Source organism: Cervus canadensis, chromosome 28 (genome assembly GCF_019320065.1).
Source record: "Cervus canadensis isolate Bull #8, Minnesota chromosome 28, ASM1932006v1, whole genome shotgun sequence".
Lineage (NCBI taxonomy): Eukaryota > Metazoa > Chordata > Mammalia > Artiodactyla > Cervidae > Cervus > Cervus canadensis.
The window spans coordinates 38289387-38315750 of NC_057413.1; the positions used below are offsets into that span (position 1 = coordinate 38289387).

At 52.9% G+C, this 26364-nt stretch overlaps 1 protein-coding gene across 1 annotated transcript in view; it reads right to left on the bottom strand.

Annotated features, from left to right (window-relative positions):
* The window catches only part of LRRC1 (leucine rich repeat containing 1), a 99754-nt gene extending 74244 nt beyond the window's left edge, over window positions 1-25510 (bottom strand). Inside the window, exons 1-2 of the mRNA XM_043449505.1 lie at window positions 25498-25510; window positions 24028-24860 (exon numbers count right to left, since the gene is read on the bottom strand). Of these exons, the coding sequence (XP_043305440.1) occupies window positions 24028-24860; window positions 25498-25510 (846 nt within the window). The remainder of the gene's footprint in view (window positions 1-24027; window positions 24861-25497) is intronic.
* Between the last annotated feature and the right edge of the window lie 854 nt (window positions 25511-26364).

Below are 26364 nucleotides of genomic sequence, written 5' to 3' on the forward strand. Positions count from 1 at the left end.
GGGGAAAAGGAAAACATCATTTTCACTTTCAATTGTTCAAAGAGAGCTCGGTGCCGGTGACAGGTTTAAGTGCTCTCTGAACAGCAGAGAGAAAACAAGCTCTGGCACCTGGGAAAAAAGCAAAGAAGGCAGCCCGCCCTGAAGGAGCTGCTCCGTGTGGCCGCCGCAGCGGCATACAGAAGTGCAGCCCACGTGTGCCCGCGGCGTCAGTGCTGAGGCTGGGCATGCCACCTCAGTCACATCCACTTCACCTTGCAATTTTTTGTTTCATTGAATTGTGGTTTCTACACTCCAACATCTTGCCTTTTTCCTGTAATATTACATCCTGAATCATTTCCTGTGTCCCTAAACAGAGCATCTGGAGCTCACCAAGGGATGTGGGAACACCTCTTAGGGTGGCCTGGACCAACAGAGGGACAGGATGAAGAGAAAACAGGGGAATGGAAACTGGTGGAACCACCAAGGTCAACTCAGAGAAAGCTGGCCCTGGGTGTGGCATCCATCTGCAGGCGTGACCGGGGGCACGAGGCAGGTGTCCAGCCCTGCGGCACTGCTGTGGGTGCGTTTCAGACACTGATGCTAATCCCAGGAAGCCGACAGTGTGCCCAGCTCCACCCCAGATACCTGCGTGGACTCAGCGCGCCTGCAATGGGCACAGCTCCACCCCAGATGTCTGCGTGGACTCACCACGCCCTTACTTATAACAGGACTAGGAGCAAGAGGTTTCCATTTCACACCAAGGACGGCATATGGGACGGAAGTTCACAGGGCCTGAGTAACCTGCTGAAGGTCAGAAGTCTTAAATTCAGCTCCTGGCTCCCACTTTCTTTCCAGTTGATGACACATTTTTCTTTCATTTACGGGGTTCCGGAAACTAGCCAGTAAGTTTTTAAGAAAATCCAGTGGAAAAAAGATCTCTCGAAAGGCAGCCACACTAGAGCTAATGTGCTAATCTAATGAGATTAAATTTACCCCCAAAAATGTGAAGTCTTGCATTTGATTCTGAAAGAAACTAAAATAATGGAGACGTGGCCTGAACGAAGCAACATGCATGAAGAAGACCTGCGGATGGATTTAACCAAGCATTTTATACCCCGAACTACACACGTTAACTAAGCCCTAAGCCCAATACGAATCCGATAGTCACGAGTGCATTCTGTGCTCTCAGACTGCGTCTGTGAGCGTGTTCTGCCCACAACTAGGGGTGGAGCCCTTCTCTGCCCCGGGTGATAAATCTCACTTCAGATGTAGCATCTTCTAAAAGAGCTCTAGTGAAATGTCACATCTCCTACAGAAGCATGACAGGGAAAATCGTGGAACGAGCAAGTTTTCATTAGAGCCCAGATTCTACAGAAGTGGGAGGGGACACGCAAGCCAGAGAGACGCTGGTGGGCAGCCCTGCCCTCGGGGGCCGGGGCCCCACCACCTGCACCCCTTCCATATGGCATTTATACTGCTCTGGTCAAGAGAGGAGCTTCTAGACTCCTTTACAGGTGTCTGTGCAGATAGGGAACCTCCTCAACCCAAGGCTAACTATTTAGGGTCCCGATAACAACAATTTAGACCTTTCCCTGGGACTTACTGCACATTCACTCAGGAGCATGTAGGCACTTCTGTGAAGCTGGGGGGGACATGGTATCTTGGGAGTACTTTCCTAACCCCAGCAAGGCTAACCAGATACATGGGAAGGGCAACCAAGAGGAATGCTGAGATGCAAACCCAGCGGACACCCCCCAAACGGCCTGTTTCTCCACAATGCCCTCCCATTTGTCACCATCACCACTGAGTCACTGTCACCTAACTCACCTTGCTGGTAAGACCCTCCGGTGACCATCAGACCCTGAACTACCCCTGGCCCTTGCACGGCCTCAGCAATCATTTCTTCTGGTCCTACAGAGCGATTACAGGGGCGCTGAGCACCTCCAGACGCTCAGGCCACAGGGCGGGACCCACCACGTGCCTGCCAAGCAGCGATCTCCTGCCCTGGGTGACTCAGACCCTGAAAGATAAGCGTACTTGCGCAATGAGATTAAATGAGAATCTGAGTACCCATTTCCTAGAAGTGAAAGGAAGGAGATTTGACAAATCACTCCAATGACCATGACACCTATTCCAGGGAAGATTCCAGGCATGTTGTTAAAAATTAAGAAAAGTAAACTCAATTTAGAAAGCATTTTTGACTTGACTCTCCCCTCCCCCGTCTTTCTCCACATCATAACATCATACGTACACAGACAAACACACAGCCGCACATGGAGTTTCTCATTATTCTGTAAAAAGGAGATACTGGACAATCTTCCCTGCGTCTTTCTTTTCTTAGATAAAAATACATCAAGAAAGTCCCTCCAGACTCCTTAGTAAAGCACCGCCTCCTCTCCGTGAGTGTATCGCGATTCATCCAATCACTTCCCTGACAAGCCTTCATTGTATTTCCTTTTCCTTTTTTCTTTTTTCTGTTCCTTTTCTTCTCCCTCCTTTTGGCCACTGCAAAAGTGCATTAACAAAATTCTTCAATCTCTATCTTGACAGACTGGTATTTCTATTTTTAAAACTGAATGCCAGAGCTGGAATTACTGGGCTTGGCTTCCAGTTTGCAGAGAGCACAGAACGGCTTCCAGAAAGGCCCCATCACTCACATGTCCACCCCTGCCCTGCCTCCCAAAGGAAGGCTGCTTAAAAGGTAATCAGCATTCATGTCTGTATAGGCGCAGACTACCTCTGGAAAGACACAAAGTGATAAAAGAGTGCCTTTCTCTGCTGAGGGGACGTGCAGGCCTAGAACTTGGGAAAGGGACGCTGCTTTTCTTCTCTGTATACACATTTCTGGTGCTGTCTTAATGTTTTATCACATCCACACATTACATATGCAAAATATAAAATGCTCTCTAAAATTGCTAGACATTTCAAAAAAAAAAAAAACAACCCAGTCCTGACCACAGAGCACTGGCTGCATCCAATTCAATGGTGTGAAATGAAATGCATGGAATTTCATTTCAACTTCATCTTTTTCTGGTTGCACTGGTTCAGCAGAGAAAGCCACCCCTATTGAGACTGTGGGCTCCAGAGCACATGGGCTCAGGAGTTGCAGCTTGTAGGCCTAGTTGTCTCATGGCATGTGGGATCTTAGTTCTCTCACCAGGGATCGAACCCACGTCCTCTGCATTGCAAGGCGGATGCTTAACCACTAGGCCACAGGGAAGTCCCACAACTTGACCATTTTGGAGCACCTCCATCACTCTAGAGTCTTGCGATACAAAAACTAAAGGCAGCCCTCCCTTCACGGAGCTCTGAGTCCAGTAGAGAGAGAGGCATTCACAATGCGGGGGCAAGCAAAACCAGATGCTGCAGGGTGAAGGATGCCCCCGGAGCTCCTGGGGGCGGATTCTGCACAACCACTACCTCTCACTGGAGTCAGGGACGCGAATCTTTTGAACCTGAGATGTGATTATGGGGGACTGTCTTCTGCCTTGTTAAACATTTCTGAATTTACCAAGGTTCCCGAAATGGGCATCAGTGTCATATTTGTAATCAGAGGCAGAAAAAAAAAAATACTACCCTCCAAAATCAATGTCCAGAATCAAAAATATCATCCTAACTGGATTTTTTTAGGTTAAAAATGGAAGCACTAATTAAAATTCTGGCTACCTTCTCTGTCTTAATCTATTATCATGAAACTCATGTGATAAAATGTTTGTAGAGGGGAAGACAGCTGGGTTTTGAGGGAGCTCTCACACTGTTTCAGATCGTTTGACACCTAGGAGAGCATTCCCAAGATGTGCGGATTAGAAAGAACAGGAAGGAAGGGCGGGTACTTGTCCATCCGCCTTCCCTGACTTTCAAAGAAATAATTTACAAAGAACCCCAGAAAATTATTAAAAACTTGAATAAGGAACTTTAACATATTATTTAAATATTCTATTGAAATAAAGCCATATTGAAAAAGCACTAACTATAAATTTAGCTCTACTTTGATTTTGGGTAACTCAGAATGAACACAAAAAGGTTTTTGATTGATTTCTATAAGCACTGGGCACTCAGAATTTCCATCTCTGTGAGTTCTCTCTCCCCACGTGTTCCTTTTGCTTAAGACTCAAGAGCCTGTTGAGAGAGACAAGAAGGGGTTCAAGTCCTAAAATACATCTAGACGCTCTGTCAGGTAGTGAACACAGAAGCATGGCTACATAACAAAGAGAGAACCCAGACCCAAAAGCTACTGTGCAGTCCAAGCCCAAAGTATCCCAAATGTAATTACCAACCCAAGAATGAGGAAATACACCAAACGAGGGGAAAAAAAAAAAAAAGTGCCCTTTGGTACTGTGTTCACCATAATTTACATTCTCAAAATATCTAATGAACAGCCCAGCATCAAAGGCATTGAAGATTAAAGCCTCTTTTACTTAAAAACTGCTTCTGAGACTGGAATTACATCAGACACACCTTCATGCGTTTGCCAAAAGAGCTCACGTTATGAAAGCCACACTTTCAATTAGAATTCTAAATGATCAGTGCAAGAAGGATGCAGAGTTATTCAAAAGTCACAAAGGGGAGATGCAGACTCAACCGTGGCAACATGCTTGGGCCCTCCGGAAACCTGCTTCTATCCTGGATACGGGAAGGCTTTTGTTTTGACAGCACCCTGGGCCAAAACCAAGGCATTCTTTTTCAGGGCTAGCATTAAAAACCAATAAAAACAAAACATTTTGTAAAAGCCAGCCCGCCTGTCTTCCAGGAAGATTCAAGGTCACGGTGGCTGAGATGAAGTTTCGTGGAGACGGGTGTGCGGAGCCTGCTTCATGTTTCATGTGTCCTTGGGTGCGGAGGAAGAACAGAGCCTGGATGCGTCCCTGACCCCTGCAGGCCCAGCAGGCAGAGGTCAGCACTCACAGACTACAGAGCCCCCCGGCGGGCCAGGCCCTCAGACAACTGTCACCTCGTTCCAGTGACCTGGGAGAAGACAAGTGGGCTTAAGCCAGGCCTCAGATACACTCCTCGGTACCAGCTCAGCAGTGCATACATGTGTGTACATGTGTGTACATGTGTGTAGGCGTGTGAGCGTGCATGCCAGCATGCAGGAGGAAGGGCCCTACAGGTGAGCAAAACAGGAAGTGAGAGAAAGGCAACGGCCACAGGCAGATGTGGACCTACAGGCTGAGCCCAGACACCAGGGTCAACAGGATGAGGGTCCCACATCAGGGTCCCGCAGAGGAAGGGGCTCCAGGACAGAGGAGAGCCGCAGGGGCAGCCATCCGCTCTCCCTGACAAGAAGTTCAGAGTATGGACGGGGACCCTGGGCTTGCAACCCCCGGGGATGAGCACATGCCAGACTGAGCCCGGCGCCCTGCAGACAGGACTGGGCTCCTCATCACGCCCTCCGCCAGGGTGCCAGCCTCCCTTTAAAGGACCAGAGAGGCGAGGCTGGGAGACGTGGGGTCACCCAGCAAGACCCTGGAACCGGGAGAAGAGGGGGCAGGAACTCTTTAAAGGACCAGAGAGGCGAGGCTGGGAGACGTGGGGTCACCCGGCAAGACCCTGGAACCGGGAGAAGATGGGGCAGGAACCCTATAAAGGACCAGAGAGGCGAGGCTGGAAGACGTGAGGTCACTCGGCGAGACCCTGGGACCGGGAGAAGATGGGGCAGGAACCCTATAAAGGACCAGAGAGGCGAGGCTGGGAGACATGAGGTCACCCGGCAAGACCCTGGGCAGGAACCTGTCCCTCCCACCCCAGAGCCACGGCACCCGCGGTCCTCAGGGCAGGGCCTCCGGACCCCAGCACCACTCACCTGGGCGCCCACCGCCCCCTGCTGCACGCCACGCGTCAGTATCCCTAGAAACGCAGCTCCAGAATCCACGGTGTTAAGGAACTCTGCAGGTGCTTCTGGTAAAGAAGCAGGCCGCACCCAGGTGGAGTCTGCCCGGGACGGGCCAGAGGAGGCAGCCCGGCCCCCAGCAGGCCCAGGAGGGCTGTGGCCGAGGGCCTGCTTCGTGTGCGTGTGCTGGTCAGCAACCCACCGCGCTGGCCACGTGCATGGCAGTCCTTACAGCCCCCGAGGGAGCCCAGGCCCCCAGGGCTCCCGACCTGGCACCTCCAGAGCCCGAAGAGCCCATGAAGACAGGTCTCAGAGTCCACGGCAGTACCATAAAAGCCAAGAGCAATCGGACCTTTCTCTCCAAAAGACCAACTCAAAGTCTAAGTAAAACGTCTCCAGAAGTGAGAAACTTAATGGTTAGTTACTCTGCAAATACACTGTGTCTGGACTCCAAGTCTTCACAGCCAGACTGAAAACAGAGGGCGGAAGTGGCACAGACCCCAGGCAGGCCCGGAGGGTCCGATGTCTAGGCACCTCTCCCGGGGGGCCACCCCGGAACACCCCATGTCAGCAATGCAGGGGACCTGGGCCAGCACTGCAGGGCTTTCCCACATGGACCGAACCTTACCCTGCAGACTTGTTTCCCAGCCTGTCCCAAGTGTCAGATGTCCTTCCAAAGGGACAAGGAGCTGCCAGCTCAAGGGTGGTCACAGCTATGAGTGGGTGGCTGAGGACAGACAGTATTTCTGAAATTTGAGCAAAACCCCCAGGGTTCAGGCTCCCCACCAATCTGAAGGGGAAACGCTGCCTGTGGTTGTACGTGTGCCTACGTTACAGCTCATTCACGGAGTCTGAAAACTCGGAGAAGGGAATATAAAAGTTTACTGAGGCAACACGCAAAAACACTGGTCTACACTCAGCCTGAATGAACTAACTTGAGGCGAACTCTGAGAAAAATGAACTGGAAGAAAGGAAATAGGAGAAGGCGAGGGTGGGATGTTCTGAGAGAACAGCATTGAAACAAGTATACTATCAAGGATGAAACAGATCACCAGCCCAGGTTGGATGCGTGAGACAAGTGCTCGGGGCTGGTACACTGGGAAGACCCAGAGGGATGGGATGGAGAGGGAGGTGGGAGGGGGGATCGGGATGGGGAACACATGTAAATCCATGGCTGATTCATGTCAATGGATGGCAAAAACCACTACAATATTGTAAAGTAATTAGCCTCCAACTAATAAAAACAAATGGAAAAAAAAAATAAAAGAAAAAGAAAGAAGTACTAATAAAAAAAAGAAAAGAAAAGAAAAATGAACTGGGAAGAAAGGAAAATACAGAAAAAAAAAGAGAGATGGGGGAAACGCGATAGGGAAAGAAAAGGCTGTGAAGAAGCAAAGAGGAAGGATAAGCCAGGAAAGGAGCCGGGAACAAGAAAGAAGAGAGGGCTGGCGAAGAGGGCCACTCTGCCCAGAGCAGAGGAGCGGAGCCGATGCACACTGTTATCAGGATCCCGGTTCACCAGGGCCAAGGCTTCAGATTACTATCGCCTCTGTTAGCTCCTCCTGAGAAACTAATTAGCTAGTTAGGTCTTTATCTTTAGAGCCTCCATCCTCCAAACCAAAGGAGACGACCAGGAAGGCGAGACGACACCCAGACAGTGGGATCCAGCTCCCGGTCAGTCCCTCTGCCGAGTCCTAGGAACGTCAGAGCCCACAGGAGCCCAGCCAAACCCACCCTGCGCCCCTGACCCACAGTGTGGCTTCCAAATGGCTGAGTAAGATGTCAGCACTCAAAAATTGGGAGACTTCACATGGAGACTTTTGTTTTCCAGCAAAAGAATAAAAAATAAAGCACTGAGTGAGGCAGTAGGAAGAGGCTCCTTCCCCCGGGGCGCAGGGCACACCCCTCCTGCCCACACGCCTGTCTGGCTGGACCCCCATCCTGCGGGGACAGAAGGCCAGTGATCGCCACGCCCTGGGCGTCCCTGTCGCCTCCTGGTCACACCCTGGGACGCTGACCCTGCTCAGAGCTACTTCCTGTCACTCCCCTGACTCCGCTGTTCCAGACCTGCCACAACCTCTCCCACGGCCTCCACCCACCGCTTCTCCAGGACTTTCTCCCCTGGCGGGAACCCTCTCCTCTGTCTGCAGAAACAGCAACCCAAACTTCGGGCCTGGGAAGCCTCAGGGGCCTCAAGCTAATGCATGCCAAGTCGCTTCAGTCGTGTCAGACTCTCGCGACCCTGTGGACCGCAGCCCACCAGGCTCCTCTGTCCATGGGATTCTCCTGGCAAGAACACTGCAGTGGGTTGCATGCCCTCCTCTAGAGGATCTGCCCCGCCCAGGGATCAAACCCACGTCTCACATGTCCACCTGCCCTGGCAGACTGGGTCTTTACCACTAGCACCACCGGGGAAGCCCAAGATTTTGAGTGGTGTGAATGCTACAATCCTCTGTCTGTGGACTCCTCCAGGCAAGAATCCTGCAGTGGGCTGCCGTTCCCCCCTCCAGGGGATCTTCCCGACCCAGGGATTGAACCTTTTGGGCGCCTCGCCGCTTCTCATCCTGCGGCCTTGCCTGCAGGTGGACTGGGCACCCTGCCTTACCGCAGGTCCACTGATCTGAGCTTTCTGGAGGAAAACAAAATGAGCCAGCAAGGCCAGCAGCACCCCAGGAGCCCATGCCCCCCCCATAGAATGCCCTGAGCCCCCCACAACCTCCTCTCGGCGTCCCTCACCTTGCAGGTGCCCCACCCCATCCTCCACGGAGAGAGAACTGACGCCCCCAGGCCTGATCTCCTATTAACCTCATGCACCCTTCCCCTCATTCTTCAAATTCTCAAGGTGGTGCCCAGTGACTCAAACTGAAAACTCAGCGGTGATCCTTGACCCCTGTCCCCCGAGACCCTCCAGGCCAGTCAGTCACCAAACCTGGACTCTATCTGCCTCCGAAATATGCCCCCCGTCACCTGTCCCGCTTCCTGGAAAATCCGTGCACAAGCTGCCCCCAGGATGAGCTGTCTCCACGCGAGTCTGATCAGCCCCCGCCCCGTGAGCCCTCCGCCCGGGCTTACTGAAACTCCACTGATGACCTGCCTCCACTGACACGATAAAGCCCGACCTCCCGAAGCTGGCTCCCCAGCCGCCCACGATGGGCATCCTGACCCCTCTCCTGAAACGCGTGGCTGGGCTGTGCCCTCCCCAGGAAGCCTGTGCCACCAGCTCTGCGGCCTCCGAGGCACCACCGGCTCAGGTGTCGGGTGCCGCCGCTCACTTCAGCTTGCCCGGTGCCTGGTTCATAAACGTGGTGGGCTTTCAACGCCCCAGAGCTTCATGTTAATCTCCAGGCCCCCAGCCTGGCTCTGACACGCGAGCACATGGCAGAAAAGCAGGGCCTCTGAAGCTCCCGCACTTCCCACCAGGCTGTTTCCCCTGCAGGCGGCCTCAGCCAAGGGCTCAGCCTCCCGTTCCCATCTGTAAAATGGGGCTTTTAAAAGCCCTCCCACCTAAGGCTGACCTGAGCACCAACACATCCTGGGTACGGGCCTAGCTGTGCGTCTGAAACACACGATGAGCAAAGGGCTGCTCCGGGCTTTTCAAAACTGCCGCTGAGGCCTCCTTCCCTCCTTCCAAGGTGAGGGCAGGCGGTCCAGTGTGTGGGCAGACCTCCCCCCCACCCCAACCCCGGCCCCCTCTCTCCTCATCCATGCCTCTGCGAAGAGACAGGCCTGAGCAGGTCCCGCGCTGGGTCCTCTCCGGACGGCCTGCCGGCGGCCTGCGGTGCCTCCAGGAGCAGTGGGCACAGGCTGGACTTGGCTGAGGCGGGACGGAGCACCGCTGGTCTCCTGGAGCAACTCACCACACTGGGGCATCAAAGGAAACGTCCAAGGATTTATGCGTCTCAGCTACCACAATAAAATAATTTTTTTTCAGTGCAACAGATGTTTTTTTTTAACATTTCCTGTGAATAAGACACGGAGTTCCCCAGAGCCTGAGACAGAGATACATAAAACAAGTCCCTGATGGCAAACCAAGGGAAACAAACAGATGCATGGCCAAGTCTAACCCTGAGAACAGCAGGAGAGAGGTGGGCGGAGCAGTGCTGGGGTGGGGGAGGCTGGGGGGCCGGCTGGCACAGAGATGCGGGTGTGGCCAGAGCCCGGGGCTTCTGGGAGGAGGCGGCATCTATCCTGGAGAAGAGGTTTCTAAGCAAAGTGCACAGCACCTACGGAGGCATGGAGGTCTGGAAGACAGGAGACCAGTAAGTCAGAGAAAGTTAGCAGCAAAAGACCACAATCAGAAACTACTAGAAAGTAACCAACACATTTGAATTTAACAACTTAGAAAATACGTCTGCTTGGCAATTAAATCTTTATAACATCCTACTGACTTATATTTTTCCTCTCTCCCAAATCTCTCACACACAGTGTGAAGAAAACCTAGGGAAGACATTGACATGTCCAAGCTTTCCTTTTTTAAAAAAACAGAAATCATTCCCGCCAGAGCGTTTTCTGAGCAGACAGTCTCTCTGCTTCTGGCAGAAGGCATAGGTTAGGGGCCTCCTCGGTGGCCCAGCGGCTAAGACTCTGAGCTCCCAACACACGGTTCGACCCCTGGTCAGGGAACGAGATCCCACATGCCTCAACTAAGACCCGCAGCAGCAAATAAATAAATATTTTTTTAAAAAAAGGCAGAGGGTTAGACCAGAGTGAGGTCACCAGAGGATCACACCTGCCAGCACCAACCGGCGGACGCTGTCTCTGCCCCCTCCTGGCATAGCACAGCACCCACGCCCACCGCACCCGGCGCTCCTCGCCTTCCCCGCCGCCCTCAGAGCCCAGGGCCCGCCCGTGACTCTGAGCACAGGTCCCCGGGGCCCGCCCTCCAAGGACCTGCTGAACCAACCCCGCCACCGCCTTCCTCCCGGCCTCCTGACACACGAAGCCCCAAGGGCCCCTGTCATTCAAGGCATCTTAGCCTGAGACGCTTGTTCCTTGCAGTCAAGAGTAGTCCAAAGGCGCTCCTGTTTCTGGGGGGCTGAAAGCCCCCATGCGGGGCAACGACCAGAGAGCTGAAACCACGGAAGTGACCTAACACACCCCCTGGGCCAGACTCATGTTAGACCTAAGCCCGAAAATCAAAATCAAACATTCTAGAATATAGAAATTTTGTGAAGACCACGTGAGCTATGCCTCACAAGCAATTACCCTCTGCTCTATCTGCCTGACAAAAGCATCCTGAATGTAAGCTGTAGAAAGGGGTGAGCAGGGGTGAGGCTGAAGACTGGGGGCTGGGGCGCTTTTTCTCGACCTCTGTGTAACTTGCATGAATCACCACTGTTAACAGAGATTATGTGACACTTTCCTCTCCTATCTCTTGCCATTTTAGAATGAAGATGTCAAAAATCAAGGTAGGTGAGTCACAGTAACACACTACTAGGTAAGGTGCATCTCCTATCAGACGCACAGTTTCTATCAACCTAATAGTATTAGCATCCATGGGCAGCAGTACCAGAATGTGTCCAGTTCATCAGAACCTCTCCGTGATTCTGACCTTTCAGTCAAGACTCGTAAATGCCTCATAAGCTAATCACTTGATATCATGCTTTCAGAACGGAAATCAATAGTACAATAACTGAATAATCGGGAGCAGAATTATAATAGGCACACTCGGAGGATAAAACCAGCGCTCATTTTCTCTCCTGAAAGTAAAAAATGCAGCCCGCAAAATGGGCACCACTAATCTTCTTTGAAAGATTATGCGTGAATAAGCACATTAATATTTGGTGACCTAATTCTTAAAACGGTATTTCAGCTCAGCGTTCTTTTTCTAAACAACTGCAAAAAGAACCCAGAGCAGACATAACTCCTGGCCCATCAGGGGTCTTTTGGCACCCACGATGTGGTCTCTGAGTGTCTGACCCTGAGGAAGGTCGGTCCGGGGGTTAGGGATATGGGCTGGACCATCTCGGTCTGACCCCCGAGCTCTGCTGTCTACCAGCTGTGTGACTTTAGCAAGGTAAGTCGTCTGTCTGTGCGCCGGTGTCCTTGGGAGTATAATAAAGCTATTTACATAAAAGGGCTTCCCAGATGGGGCCAGTGGCAAAGAATCTCCCTGCTAATGTAGGAGACGTGGGACACACGTGTTCGATCCTGGGTTGGGAAGATCCCCCGGAGGAGGAAATGGCAACCCACTCCGGTATTATCACCTGGGGAATCCCATGGAAAGAGGAGCCTGGAGGGCTACAGTCCATGGGGTCGCAAGGAGTTGGACATGACTGAGCATGCATGCATTTATGTAAAAGAAAGTTAGGTTCTCTGTGAGGACTGAACAAGTTCATCATGGGAACTGTTTAGGCAAAGTGCAGTCCAGGGCCCATTGCTCAAAAAATGTCTGCTGTCCTTATTATAATTATTGGTATCCAGGCTTCCGTGCCTAAGTCCTGGGTCTCGTAAACACTTTGCCACACCCTAACTCAAGGATTTACCAGGTCCTACGCCACTCTACGCCCTTTCCTGGTCCTCCCAAACCAGAGAAGGCTCTGCCAGCCCCCCAACTGATAAAACCAAAAACCTGCATTCACACATCAGCGGTCCTGTTGACTTTACCCCCGAGATAAGTCTCATCACTCACTGCCACCACCCTGCTCCAAGCCCTCATTGGTTCTCCAGGTCTCTCTGCTTCTGTGAACCTTCCTCCCTCGAGATTAAACTCTCACCAGCGGGCAGAGTAAACTTTGTAAAACACAAACCAGATCTCTATGGGCTTACATCTGCCATACTTTCAGTTTGTGGGGGGAAAAAAAAATGCGAAATCATCACCAGGGTCTCTGAGATCTAACACACACTAACCCCACCAGCACCTTCACCTTTATTTCCCACCCACCTCCCGACACACGAGCCACTCTGACCTTCCTTCAGCCCACAAACACCCCAAACTCATCCCAAACCTTTGCAAGGACCTCCTCACTGCGCACACAGCTGCCTCACCACACCAGGGCAAAGGTCAGCTCCTGGGCGAGGCCTTCTCGGAATAAACAGAAACCTCTCCACTACGCTTGATGGCATTTCCCTGTTTGGATTGCTTTATAGCTCTGATCACTATCTGCAATTCTTATCTGCTCTTCCATTTACTGGCGGACTCCCTTACCTGGAATGGAAGCTCAGTTAGGACAAGGCAAGGTACCCACCTTGCTGGTCAGAACAAAGCCTGGAACGCAGACAGCACTCAGAAAAGATGCTGAGTGCGCAGGGGAGTGGGAGGGAGGGTCTGCCAGGGCCCAGCAGATAAGCTGCCCCCAAAGCCCACCCCTGAACCACACTGCCTGGAAGCCTGACACCAGCGTCTAGTCAGGAGAGCAACCGACAGCGGAAGAGAGGAAGGCTGCAGCTTCTGATCCTAAAATACTCCTCGAAAAGCCACCTCGGTCTGATATTAACCCAGACATTCCTGAACGGTCAGTCCCCAACGTGAGTTTCCCAAAGTACAATCTCTTGGGTGGGTGCTCAAACCAACCCGGAGTGAAGTTTCAAGCAACCTCCTCTGAACCGCGTGAGTTCATTTCAAAAGGAGACAAACTGCCTCAGCTAACTGGCCTATCTTACATCACTTCTAAAAGCTGGGAGAATGCCACTGACAACAGGGAAGAAATTCGGTGTTCAAAGGTTGCGGGAGGGAGTGTGTATGTATGTGTTTTAACCAAAGAAAATCTGCTGATCTTTTTCCCTTAATTGGTTCTGGGAATCAACAACTGACCACAGGAGGGTAAGCGTTTGGAAGAGCTTCTCCTTATTATCGAATCCTTGATTATAATGATTAAGCCTCGACTTGTGGTTCTACTAAACCTCATTGAGCAACCTCATAGGTCACGTGCACAACTGGGGCCCGCTCCCCTCAGGTTAAGGCTGTGGCATGGAGTCATAAAATGTCATAAAATAGCATCCAGGGAGGTCGGAGCGCAGAGAGACCTTGAACATCACTGATAGCACCCCTTCATGACTCAGACAGGGAAACTGAGATTATGCACACTGCCCGAGGTCAGTGCTAGGGTCCGTGAGAGCGAGCACCCGAGTCCAGGGCTGTGTAATAGTGAGACCAGGGCCACCACCCAGACGCCACCCATATAGGCAAGGATGTGAGAACGCCCAGCTCTTCGTGAAGCAACCATCGGTAAGTTCAATTTACGGGTCTGGCCCCAACCCATTTCCAAAGCCACTCCCCAAAAGGGCTGAAAACATCCGCAAGAATGCTGCTCGAATATGTCTTAAAAGCCTGCTTTGTGGGGCAGCAGGAATGCAAAGAAGACAAGGTGTGTAGCTTTGGTGGTGGACAGAGGTCATTACAAGGAGGTCAAAGTAACGACACAGGTGTCCCCGGAAACCAGGCAGGAGGGAAGGGAAGGCTGCCCAGGGGAACAGGAGCTCCTGAACTGCATCCCACGGGAGGAAGACCGGGAGGCAGGCAAAGAAGCTGAGAAAGAGGAACTGCCAGGAGACAGAGCACAAAAATGAGAACTCAGAGCCGTGAAGTGACGGGTAACCCAGGGCAGCGAAGGGCTGCTGAAACGCATGGTTCAGGCTGGGCAGAGACAGGAGTTAAGGAGGAAGATGCAGCCACTGCGGCGGGGAGCCACCCCTCACACCAGATCTCTCCCACCAGGAACTGAGACAGGATTCGAAGGAGACGGGGCAGAGGTGTTTGGGCCTCTCCCACAAAATAGCCAAGAATGACGACAACACGCAGCAGATTTGACCGGATGCTGTCTATGGAACAGACACTGTCCCCAGCACTTTATACACAGTAGCCCATTACATCTTCACACACAGGAGGTGGGGACGGTTAGTCCCTTTTTACAGATGAGCAAACTGAGGCCCAGTAAGGCTGCAGAACTTCTCCCAGGCGTCACAGCTGAGAGGTGTATCTCCTAGCCGCTCTACACACTTCTCCATCAAGCAAGAGACCCAAGCCGGCAGCAACACACCTACAGGAGGGTTGGAGGGAGTGTGGACCCACACAGGCTTCCCAGGCCCCACACCATGCTCACCACCTGCCCTCCTGCTCCAGAAACCAAGTCAGCTCACGTCTGGAATTCCATGACGCCAACATCTCTGCCCCACTAAAGATGCAGGCTCTTGAAAGCAAGCATCAGACCTCAGTCCTCCGAAGACCCAGAGCAAACATCTGACTGACTGATGGAAAACCAAGGGTCCTCCTCTGGGAAAGAGCCCAGCCAAGGAGAGAGGAGGCAGAGAGGACAGAACCCATCTCCCCAAGTATTTTTCCAGCCCCAGAAGGACCACCGAACCTGGAGTCACTTCACCTCTCTCGTCTTGCATTTCTTTAGCTGTCAAGTGGGTAGATTTCTCCAATCCCACTTGTAATCAGAAACAATCCCTGGACTTCCCTGCGGGTGCAGAGGATAAGAATCCATCTGCCAGTGCAGGGGACAAGCGATCGACCCCTGGCTGGGGAAGGTTCCAGGTGCTGAGAGCGCTGTGCACCGCCACTGCTAAAGCCCACGCCTAGAGCCCATGGCCCGCTCACGACAACTAGAGAAGAAGGTCAAGCAGCAACGGAGACCCAACGCAACTAAAATAAATAAATAAAATTTAAAAGTAATAATAATAATCTTTGACAACCTAGCAACACCTGTTGAACTCCGTAAAGTGTACATCCTTTCATCTAACGATTATGCACCTTGAACTTTATCTTAAAGAAATGTCTGCCCAGGCGTACAAAGTAATACCGACAAGAATATTCAATCTAACGTGAATCCGCGCTTCAAAAAACTGGAACAATTTAAATGTCCAGCGATAGGAGAATGGTGAAATAAATAAATCACGGTGTATCCAGGACGAAGGAACCCAGGGCACCATCACTGATGCTAAAATACATCTACACATCCAGGACAGGGCGTTGAGCACAGAAAAAGCAACAGGTAAAGCAATTTATATAGTAACTTACATAGAAGTAATTTATGTAGGAGCCCTCTTCTCAAGAATGATAAATAGATGCTGGTATGGGAAGAGAAAAGGTAAGAACAACCTAAAATTGTTCACATGGGGGCTTCCCTGGGGGTCCAGCAGTTAGGACTCTGAGCTTCCACTGCAGGGGGCACAGGTTCAACTCCTGGTGTGGGAACTAAGATCCCACTAACTGTGTAGATGTGGCTAAATAAATAAATACTCTAAAAAAATAAATAAAATTGTTCATGTCTGGTATTACTTGGAAGGAATTAAGGAAAAGTCACATTTTTTATCCTTTGAGTTCTCCTACATATTCAACACCTAACAGACAGACAAAACAAGGCCACGCTGTGGTCAGAGTCAGGCAGGTTGCACTGAAGGCACGCGCCGCAGAGGCCTCCCCATCTTCCACATCAGGTCGGGCAGTCAAGAGCCCAGGTCACATCCTCAAGAGTTTCAGCAGTTCCTTTCCAGCCTTCACAGTTGCTCGTCTGACTCAAGTGCCCCACATTCACCCCCAAGTCGGCGGACAGCCCCTCCAACTATCTGTCTCCCAGAAATGGGTATGGATTGTGGAAAAACGGGTGATGAGAGCAATCAGGCTGCAGAAGCCACACTTTCAGGAATCAGTCTGGAATGTACTGCAACTAGGCGGTAACACCTTCCGCCTGCTACATGACAAATCCATGCCCTGTGGTTCTTGGAAACAGAAATACCAAATCTCTCCCAACTGAGTCAAATTCCTTGGGATCCAGAAGTTACAGCCTAGATAAGGAAATTCTTCTAAACTGTGATAAGCAAGAAAAAAATTCATATCCCATCTGACTTCTAGAAACTCGGAATATTTTACACTAAGACACACACACATGCACGCACACACACACGCACGCACGCACACATACACACACACACACACACGCACACGACCAGATCTGCAGAAATACCACATGCAACCATAAATTACCACCCCCACGCTCTAAGTCACACCCAAGAGAAAGTAGATGGACATCCAGCAGTGTCTCCTCACACTGAGATCTGCTCCATGGTCTCACTGCCCCCATAACTGTCACACAGAATGGAAGACAAGCTCCTAGCCCTGTGCTCCCGGGGAAACCCTGAAACCGGCAAACTTCCTTCAGACTTCTGTAAGCAGGGAAGCCAGCAGCCTCACTGGATCCACGCCCTCATAAGCCCAATGTCTCTGGCCATGGCTCGGCGGGTCCCTGGTTGGGATTTTTGTCATCACTGCTGAGAACTGTTAACATTGTTATTTCTGACCCTCTTGTGTAAATATCAGCTACCCTTTACACCTCCCCAAAATTCAAGCCTGCGTAAAGGGTCCTTTTTGAGGAAATCCCAAGTACCTTGGGTTGGGAAGATCCCCTGGAGAAAAAAAATGGCAACCCACTCCAGTATTCTTGCCTGGAGAATTCCATGGACAGAGGAGCCTGGCGGGCTACAGTCCATGTAGTTGCAAAGAGTCGGACATGAGTGAGCAACTGACCACCACCAAGTACCCAAGTACCGCAGTTATAGCAGCCGCAATTTCTGGCAGAGGTGATAATGCTCTGGAAGATATGAGGAGGGGTCGGGGTGCCTCCTTCTCCCCAAAAGCCCCTGGGAAGAAGGGAAGGGGGCTGTGCAAATGGCTTATTTTGCCATGTCACCAGCATGACTCAACTCTGTCAATGCTGGGACAGGTTTGTTCAGGGAACAGCTTTACTTTTTCTCAAAGATCTGAGCTGTTTGTTTTTCTTTTTAAAGAGATTTCAGCAACAAGTTCACTTCAAGTGACTCTGGAAATCGAAATGCTGCGAGCATCAGTGCTTTAAAGCATCAGCAGAGGAGGATGAAACTGAATTCCCTGGTGAGGTACAGGCCTAGCAAAGTTCATGTCACTGGGAGAAAAAAGAACCCACAGGGTCTCCAGCATCACTGTGGCTACAATTTTATCAGCTGGATAACCACATTCACTGAAACCCAAAAGAAAGAAAATCCGCCCACCGTCAGCACCTCGGGCCTTCCATCTTTCTCCTGAGTTAATGTCCACGTATGCTGTTTAGCGAGCAATTGACAAGTTCAAGGCCAACATGCCCCACAACGGAGGAAAACATCCATGACAAGGAGGCGAATGTTCTGTGCGCTGTGACCCCCAGCACTGACAAAAGGCTTGGGCGGTGAGCACGCCACGGCAAGGGGAGCAGGAAGAAGCGTGCTGGATCAGATGCCCAAACGTCCCTGAGGGCACAGCCCACCCCGGGGCGCTCCGCTCCGGAACCACCCCTCCAGGACAGAGGTCCACCGGCCCCGCTCCAGTCCTGCTCGACCACCCAGGCACCCCTCGCTCCGGCTACCTGTGAAGGACAAGCTCTGGGGACCGCGACGGGTCTTTTCCTTCCTTCTAAGGTGAGCATCACCCCCTGAAGCCTCCCCTCCGCCCCCCAGAGGGAGCCGCCTCCGAGCCATCACAGGGCCAGGCCCCGCCCCTGGTGCAAGTGACAGGGGGTTGGAGGCGGGCCTGGCTCCACAGCTGATCATGGCCCAGTTCCCTGCAGGAGCCTTAGGGATGACTCCTTAAATATGTCTCAGTGGCCGCATGGGCAAAACTGAAATTATAAGAGCTACAGTGAGTGGTGATTCCATCTAAGGGAAATAATTTCTAGAGAGCACTTAATGCAGTGTTTGGCGCTCACTCAAATCTCAGTAATTATTATTAATAAGTAGCAGGCACTGAATGTTTCTAATCAAAGAGCCTCCAGTGTCCACCAACCTAGGGGAAATTACACCCCCCCCCCAGGCCTCAGTTTCCTCACCCTTGAAGTGGGGGGTGTGGGTGGAGGGAGGAGAAGTGGGGGGCTAGGCTAACACAGGACAGAGTCAGGGCACAAGGAAGTGCTCGCCTGGGTGAGAGGACAGGCTCTCTGCAGGGGAACTGGCTCCCTGAGGAGAAAGGGGTCAAGCTCTAAGGGGCAAGCGCTCTCTTGGACGCTCTTCCTCCTGGGCTTGCCTTCAATTATTTTCATTGTCATGTTACTTGCTGTGCTGTGCTGAGTCACTCAGTCATGTCGGACTCTTTGCGACCCCGTGGACTGCAGCCCGCCAGGTTCCTCTGTTCACGGGGGTTCTCTAGGCAAGAATACTGGAGTGGGTTGCCATGCCCTCCTCCAGGATGAGCTGAGCTAAGCTGAAGTTGCTCAGTCGTGTCCGACTCTTTGTGACCCCATGGACTGTAGCCTACCAGGCTCCTCCATCCATGGGATTCTTCAGGCAAGAGTACTGGAGTGGGCTGCCATTTCCTTCTCCAGGGGATCTTCCCAACCCAGGGATCAAACCCAGGTCTCCTGCATTGCGAACAAACGCTTTACCACCTCAGCTTCTAATCCTCCAGGATAATGTTACTTAAAGTCTGTCCAAATATAAAGCTTTATATGCTTTAGCCCTTATAAAACTATAAGGTGAGATGATGTAAAAATCAGATTAAAAAAAGCAACAAAAAGAGAACTCAGCATGTACTGAGCACAACAGGCAATGATGACCATGGGGCTGGGACCCCTCAGCCGGCCATCTGTCGCTCTCCTCTAATGGACTGCCCTGAAACCCCTGTCCACGAACTCCCAGCCTTCACTTGACCCCAAGAGATGACTTCTGCACTAAGTCCACATCTGTCCTTTCCCCCTTGGCTACAACTGAAAGGGCGCACACAGGAACATCAGCAGGAAATCCTTTTGGCACAACGCACTTGTGAGGTCACCTGGATTTTACAGAATCTATGATTCCTTTAATTATTACTTAAATGGATATTAAAAATTTAACTTTTTTCCCCCCAAATTCCCAGGAAATTGCCTTTAAACTCCAGTTTAAAAGACATTGTTTCCTCAAAAATCCAGAGAATATTATATTTTGGTGAAAGAAGAGAACAATTGTATAAATATTATAAATTTGTTATATGAAAAAAAAAGTTTCCTAATAAAAGTGCCTTACCATAATATCCAGAAATCTTAAACATCACAGACCTAACTGTAAGTGCTCTGCATGCATCCCCTCTTTCATCCCCAGAAACCACCCTATAAGGTAGACATCACCGTGACACAGGAGGAAGCCAAGGCTTGAGGAAAGAATACAGGTGATGCAAGAGCAGCCCCCGAACTGATGGAAGCAGCCCCGCCCCTGCTCCTTCCAGACCGGCCAGAGAAACGGTGGGACCGGTGACAGGAGGGATGGAGACAGGGTGAGTCCCTGAACCTGTGAGCCCGGACAAACCACAGGTCCGGCCTCCAGCAAAGAAACTGCTGGCGAGAGGAGCCACTGCACATTCAAACACAGTGGGTTGAAGATAAAGCGGACTTATTCTCAACAGATCACAGCTGAAGAGCCTGCAGTCACACTCATAGAAATTATGTTTATGACGCATGAAGACGACTTCAGAAAGACAAGACAGTCAAAGTGTCCAGCATGGGGGAACTCCCTGGTGGGCCAGTGGTTAGGACTCAGCATTCTCACTGTTGGGGGCTCAGGTTCAATGCCTGGGGGTAGGGGGGACTAAGATCTTGCAAGCCTCGTGGCAAAAAAAAAAAAATAGAGTGTCCGGCACAGAAGAGACAGAGGACAAAGGCAGGCAGGATAGGACACCGAACTCTGGATGTCTTTTCTGATTCCAACAGACCAGTGCACAGAAGTTAGGTGTGGGAAGGGCGATCACGATGGTGAAGCAACAGCACAGTGTCCCTGAGACGGCGTGTAAGGACACATCCAGGCAACAGGCGTGCCCACGGTGTCCCAGACACTGTCCTCAGTTCAGCCAGGAACTGAAACTCCCCTGCCCACGTGAAGCTTAAGCTCTGGTTGAGGAGACAAAGAATGAGTAAGTGAGGACCCAGTCTGGAGTCAGGGGGTGATAAGTGCGCTCAGGGCAAGGAAAAGAATAAAGCAGGATGGCAGAGAGAAGGAAGGGCAGGGGCAGATGGCATCTGGCAATCGTGGAACCATCAACTGAGCTCTAAGAGGAGGGGACAAGATGAAACTCAGCTCTTTAACCTAGAAAGTCTTGAGAGCACTCACTGCAAGTGTCTGCTGCCTGGTAGAGTGGGCCCTGCAATGGTCCAGAGAGACCACAGCAAACACACATTTGAAGGTATCTGAGAATCGTGCACACCAACAGGAAAACTGATGGTGTCAGGAACACAGAGAGGACAGCAGGAGAGGCAGACAAAACCTCTGCACCACGTGGATGACCTTCTGAAGACCTGACTGCTCTCTGACTTCATTAGAGAAGGCCACAGCAGTGATGAGCTTCAAGGGACAAGAAAGGAGCAGAGGAGGATCTGCATCAGACTCGGCAACCTTCATTCAACAGAAGAACGGGGGCTTACTGAGCAGGACCCACTGGACACACAGCTCATGCTCCTAAGGGGCACCTCAAGGTGTCTCGTTAACATACATCCCAAAGGGACCAGCCAGAGGAGGGGAGGGGTGAGGGGGCTGAAGGTGAGGACTGTCAGTCCCCTGCAGCCACGAGAGGCTGTCTGTGGGTGTGGCCACTGCTGAGGGCGCTGATGCAGGTTCAGCAAGAGGTCGGCAATTAGGTCAGTAACCACCACTGAGTCTGATGACTGGGGTGCCCGCTCCACCCACACCCACCACACTTGTACTAAAGTCACAGTTTCCCCACAAAGCTGCAAACTGCTCACAGGACTCACATCTTCTTTAATCTCTGTATCCCCGGCAACTAGCAAAATCCTGGAAGGTCAATAAAGGCTTGACTGAGGCCAAGCTTTCATGACACGAATAAACCAGAGGGGCTGAATAACTGAGGGTCTGATGGGGGTGAGGAGCCCACGACGCCAGCTTCCTGTTCAGTTGCAGACGCGTGGCAGGGGAGGCAGGCGGAGGTGGCCACAGCGATGGGATCTCACTGGCTGAATAGCCCTGAAAGTCACTGCAATCCTGAGTCTCACTTTGTTAAATGAGGGGACTGGAGCAAATCAGAGGTTGCACACCTTCAGGGAGAGGAGATGCTTTTCATGATGCTGAAGGCTGAGGTGTGTGTGTGCCTTTGCTGTTGGGGGTGGGGGACCAAGGCTGCAAACAAACTGCAGAGAGGAGATGGTACCACAGGTACGGCCACCACCCCAAGGACCCTGGAGGTGTATCAGCAAAAGGGGCCCTCTGGTGATGTGGCGGGTAAATGGACAGGGGCTGGAGGAGGAGGCCAGGCCAGCGGTGAGCAGCACCAATGAGCCACTCGGATCTCAAAGACTGTGAATGAAACACCCGTGTTTTCAAGGCTGTTGCTGAAGTCTGGCTTGTACACACCCAGGCACACAAGAAGGCAGGGAGAAACATTTTACACAACTTGAAGACTATAAAACTACTTTAAGAGCTATAAGAGCAATTATCCATAAGCAAGATCTCTTATAGCCTTTGAAAAGCCTTTTTTTTACCATATTTACTGAGGGCGAGCCAACGGTATTTTGAGCTTCTGAGAAGTTTCCATTTAGAATCAGTAGGAATACCTGACACATCCAAACCCCATAATTTCCCATACCAAGCTGGATCTCCCAACATTACAGAAAACCCACAAACGTTGTGGAAGGCAGTAAAAAGCCAATCCAGTCACAGGAAATCTTCCAGTGCTACAAAGGAAAACAAACAAACAAAAACACCACAAAGAGCCCTGAAAGATTTCTAGTCAAACAGCTTTTCACTCAAGCTTTAATAACTTCATTCTGAAACCCTTGAAAAGTATTAAATTACATATTCGATATTCCTGACAGTAGAAATGCCTAAAACTTATTACAACTTAAGACAGTAAGTGAGCTCATGACTTTTAAGTCAAATTTAAGGCAGCTAAAGGCCAGATAAAACCATGTGTTTGAAAATGCCTGCAAAATAATAAATGCCGGAGGGAATGGATGGCTTTTCTGCTTCTAAGCTAAATAAAGCTTGGGGCGGGGGTGGGGGGGGGGATCTTTGCAAAGATCCTAGTGAGGATAATCCCCCCTCAACTGCACAGAGCAAACCATCCAATCGCTTCTAACCGGGGACCAAGGAAAGTTAATCCAGGAATAATAACAACACTTCAAATATTGAGGAAAAACACAGTTCAGTTTAAAACGCTCTGCCGGGCCGGAGGGCGAATCGGGTCATTCTAACAGGCCAGAACGTTTGACCGCTGAGTATTTTTGTGACCACGTCTCCGCTTTGTGTTAACAAAGGGTCCAGCAGGAGGACGCTCGGGCCTTCAGGTCGGGCCCCGCTGCCAGCAGCCTCCGCACTTCCTGAACACCTTCGGATCAAGCACCCAGACTTCCTGCAGAGCCCTGGATGCCGGGCTACCTTCCTCCTTCGGGCTCTCTCAAGCTAAGTTCCCCAGGCAGGCTCGAAGCATAAAAGTTTCGCAGTCCCCGAGCGACCCTCCATTAAAGCACAATCAGCATGTGTCGCTTCGACAGGTCTGGCCGGGTAGGGTGATTAATGTACGGCAAACAACTCAGAAGAGGTAAATGCAACCCCTGCAAAGGCAGCAATGAGCACGCCGAACGCCGCCGCTCCGGGAGCCCGGCGGCAAGGCTGGCCCGCCGGGCGGAGGCTCTGCTGGCATTTGCCGCGGTTCCTTTCACGCAACAGGTCCACGCAGAGCCGGGTACCTGGGCACCTGCCCACACAGTTCGGCCGGGGCAGCCCCCGCCAACCCCGCCCCGCCCCGGGCGGCCGGTCCTGGAGCCCGGGCGGGCGGGCCAGCCACGGGTTCTTCCCCCGACGAGGCCGGGAGCACATTCCTCGGGAGATGCCGAGATAGCACGGCCAGCCCTCGCGCTGCCCGCCTCCTCCTCTCGGCCCTACCCGGGCCGGAGGGGAACCGCGCCCCGGCCGGCGATCGCGGCGTGGCGGGGCCGAGGAGACCGGCCCCGGGAGCCGGACGCCGGGCCGGGCTCTCCCAGCCGGGCACCGTTCCGGGCCTCCTGGCCCCGCACTAGCCCGCTCACAGGTGCCGGGCTCTGGTCCCTAGATGTGTACCTAGACGGCGTGTCTGCACAGGACGTTTCCCCAAAGCGCACACGCTCCGGCGACCACAGCAGGTCGCTCCGTAGAAAGAAAAGGAACTTTGAGGAGGAAGCAGCAGGTGAGCGCAGGTAGACGTCGTGCCCGCGGGACCTGGCGGCCAGCGCCCCCCCTCCCAGGTGGCCAAGGGGACGGAAGGGGGAGCGGAAAGGAGGGGACGGGGCGGCGGGGAGCGCAGGTGAGGCCGCACTCACCTCGGGCAGCTCGCGGAGCTGGTTGGCGTCCAGCAGCAGCTCCTCCAGGCTGCGGGCGTAGCGGTAGACCTCCTCGGGCACGTAGAGCAGCGAGCAGTGGCGCCTGTCGATGGTCTCCACATGACGGTTGCACCGCCACAGCGGGATGCAGTGGAACATCGCCGCCCGCCGCCGGGGCCCGCGCCGCCGAGACCCGGGCTCCGCGCCCGCCCGGCGGCCGCGCTCCGCCCGCCGCGCACCCGCGCGCCCGCCAGCCCCAGGGCTCGCTCGCTGGCGCCTCGCGCCGGGCTCCGCGCTCGCAGCCGCGCGCAGGCAACTCGGCGGGAGCCCCGCCCACCCGGGGCCCGCCCACCCCGCGCCTTCGCCGCTTCCGACGCGCCCCGCCCACCCGGCCCCCGCCCACCGCCGGCCCCGCTTCCGACACGCCGCCGCCTCGCCACTGCGCATGCGCGCCGGTGGGGGGCTGCGTACGGGGCCGTTCCGGCGCGAGGGCCTCTTCGCGCGGCCTGGGACCCGAGGGTCGGCGCCGCGGAGCCGGGCGCTGGCGGTGCGGCCCCCGCGACCCCTGGCTCGGGCTGGGCCCCGGGGCGTGTCCGGGGAGCCCCTCTGAGGGGGTGTGGCGGGGAGGGGGCGCGGCGGGCGGCGGGACAACTTCTGAGGTAGCTGCGCGTATCTCGCTCTCCGCTCCCCTCGCCCCGAAACTCCTTTCCCTTCCGGGGTCGGGAGGCGCCGCCCCGGAGCGTACCTTGCGCGCCCTTGGCGACCCCGAGCTCCGGGTTCCGGGCGCGTTTGAGGCGTCTCCGCCGTGCGGGCGACTTTACTGCCCACCCCGCCTCAACCCGCGGCGTGCGCGATGCTCCGGCGGCCCTACAGGTGAGCGGGCCGCCCCTAGGCCCTGACCTCCGGCCTGCGGGCACCGCCTGCAGGCCGCGGTGGAGGCCCCGGTAACCTTCGTCTCTCCATGCAGTGAAAGGAGACCCCGTTTACCAAGCCGCCAAGGACATAGGCATCAGGGAGTCTGCGAGACCCTCATAGAGGGGATGGCACCCCATGGGCAGCCCACAGACGCAAACGAGCAGGCAAAGGTGGGTTTCTGAGCCCATTGCAGCCCGGCCGGACATTGGTCCCTGGAACCTGCCTGGACTGGAGGGAAGAGCAGGGGAGCGGGTCAGGGGCCCGCCAGGTGAGCAGCCTCCGTCTGGCTCTTGCGTTTCTCCACCAACACCTAGTCTCTTGCAAAGGGTAGATTGCAGCCCCAGAAGAAGTAGCTGGGAGGACCCAGGAGGCTCACTACTGGGTGACCATGACCTTGACCCTGATTCGTATCAGAGGACTAGGGCCAGCTCCCTGAACTTTCCCATCTTCCCGTCTCCGAATAACCACGCTGGCTCCTTGGCAAAAGGTTGCTGACCAGGTCAAAACCAATCACATTGATGGATTGTTTTCTTGGGGTCGACTGTGACTCCCCACCTGGGCGCCCCATCGTCCTCACCCCTGCCCCTTCAAGTGAACTTGATCTGTGACCTCTACCAAGACAGTTCTCAAGCTCTCCGGCCGGCCGCCCCCCCCCCCCCTCCGAGGCTCTGCCCCAAACTGTGGAAGCTAGTCAAGGAGTCTGAAGTCAAGGAATCTACATTTCTACAGAAGACTGAGCTAAGCATGCTCTGTGGTCAAAGCAAATTTGGGTCTGAAACTTTTTTGCAAGGCGTAAGTGGTCTGAGTTCCAGCTGTGCATGGGACAGTCCTTGTGGGGTGAGTGGGGAGAACAGTTCATCATTTCAGCTCTGCTAGGAGAGCTTTTCACTTCCCAGTGGGTGAGGACTGAGCCAAGTACCATGGCCTTGTCTGTTTCTACCCGGCATTATCACCTTAACTCTAATTCCAGCCAGTCTCTTAACTCCCCTGCTGTACCCAGTCCACCTTGTCTTTGTTTGTCCTGGCTTGATTTCTGCATTGTCAAGGGAGGTTACCTGGACTTCGAATCTTAGTCACCCTTCCTTCTTTCTCGCATTCCAGAAACCCACTTTGTGACACCTTTGGTGGGAGACTGGTTGCTGCCTGAGAGCCTAGGTCTAAAAAAGTAAGCAAGTCACTGGCCTTGTAAGTTTTCCAACTGCTTAAAAATAATAATGAAAAGAGACCTGGCCCCCTCATCTTCACCTGTTGATTTCCAGAATTATCACACGAGGTTATTATCATAAACACCAAATGTTTTTAAAATGAGGCTGATCTTTTCAAGACTCCAGACTTCAAGAAGCCTTCCCTATGTGCCTCTCCATGGCACTTACACTTCCATATATTAGATTATTTTTACTTAATCTCCAAAAGATTGCGACC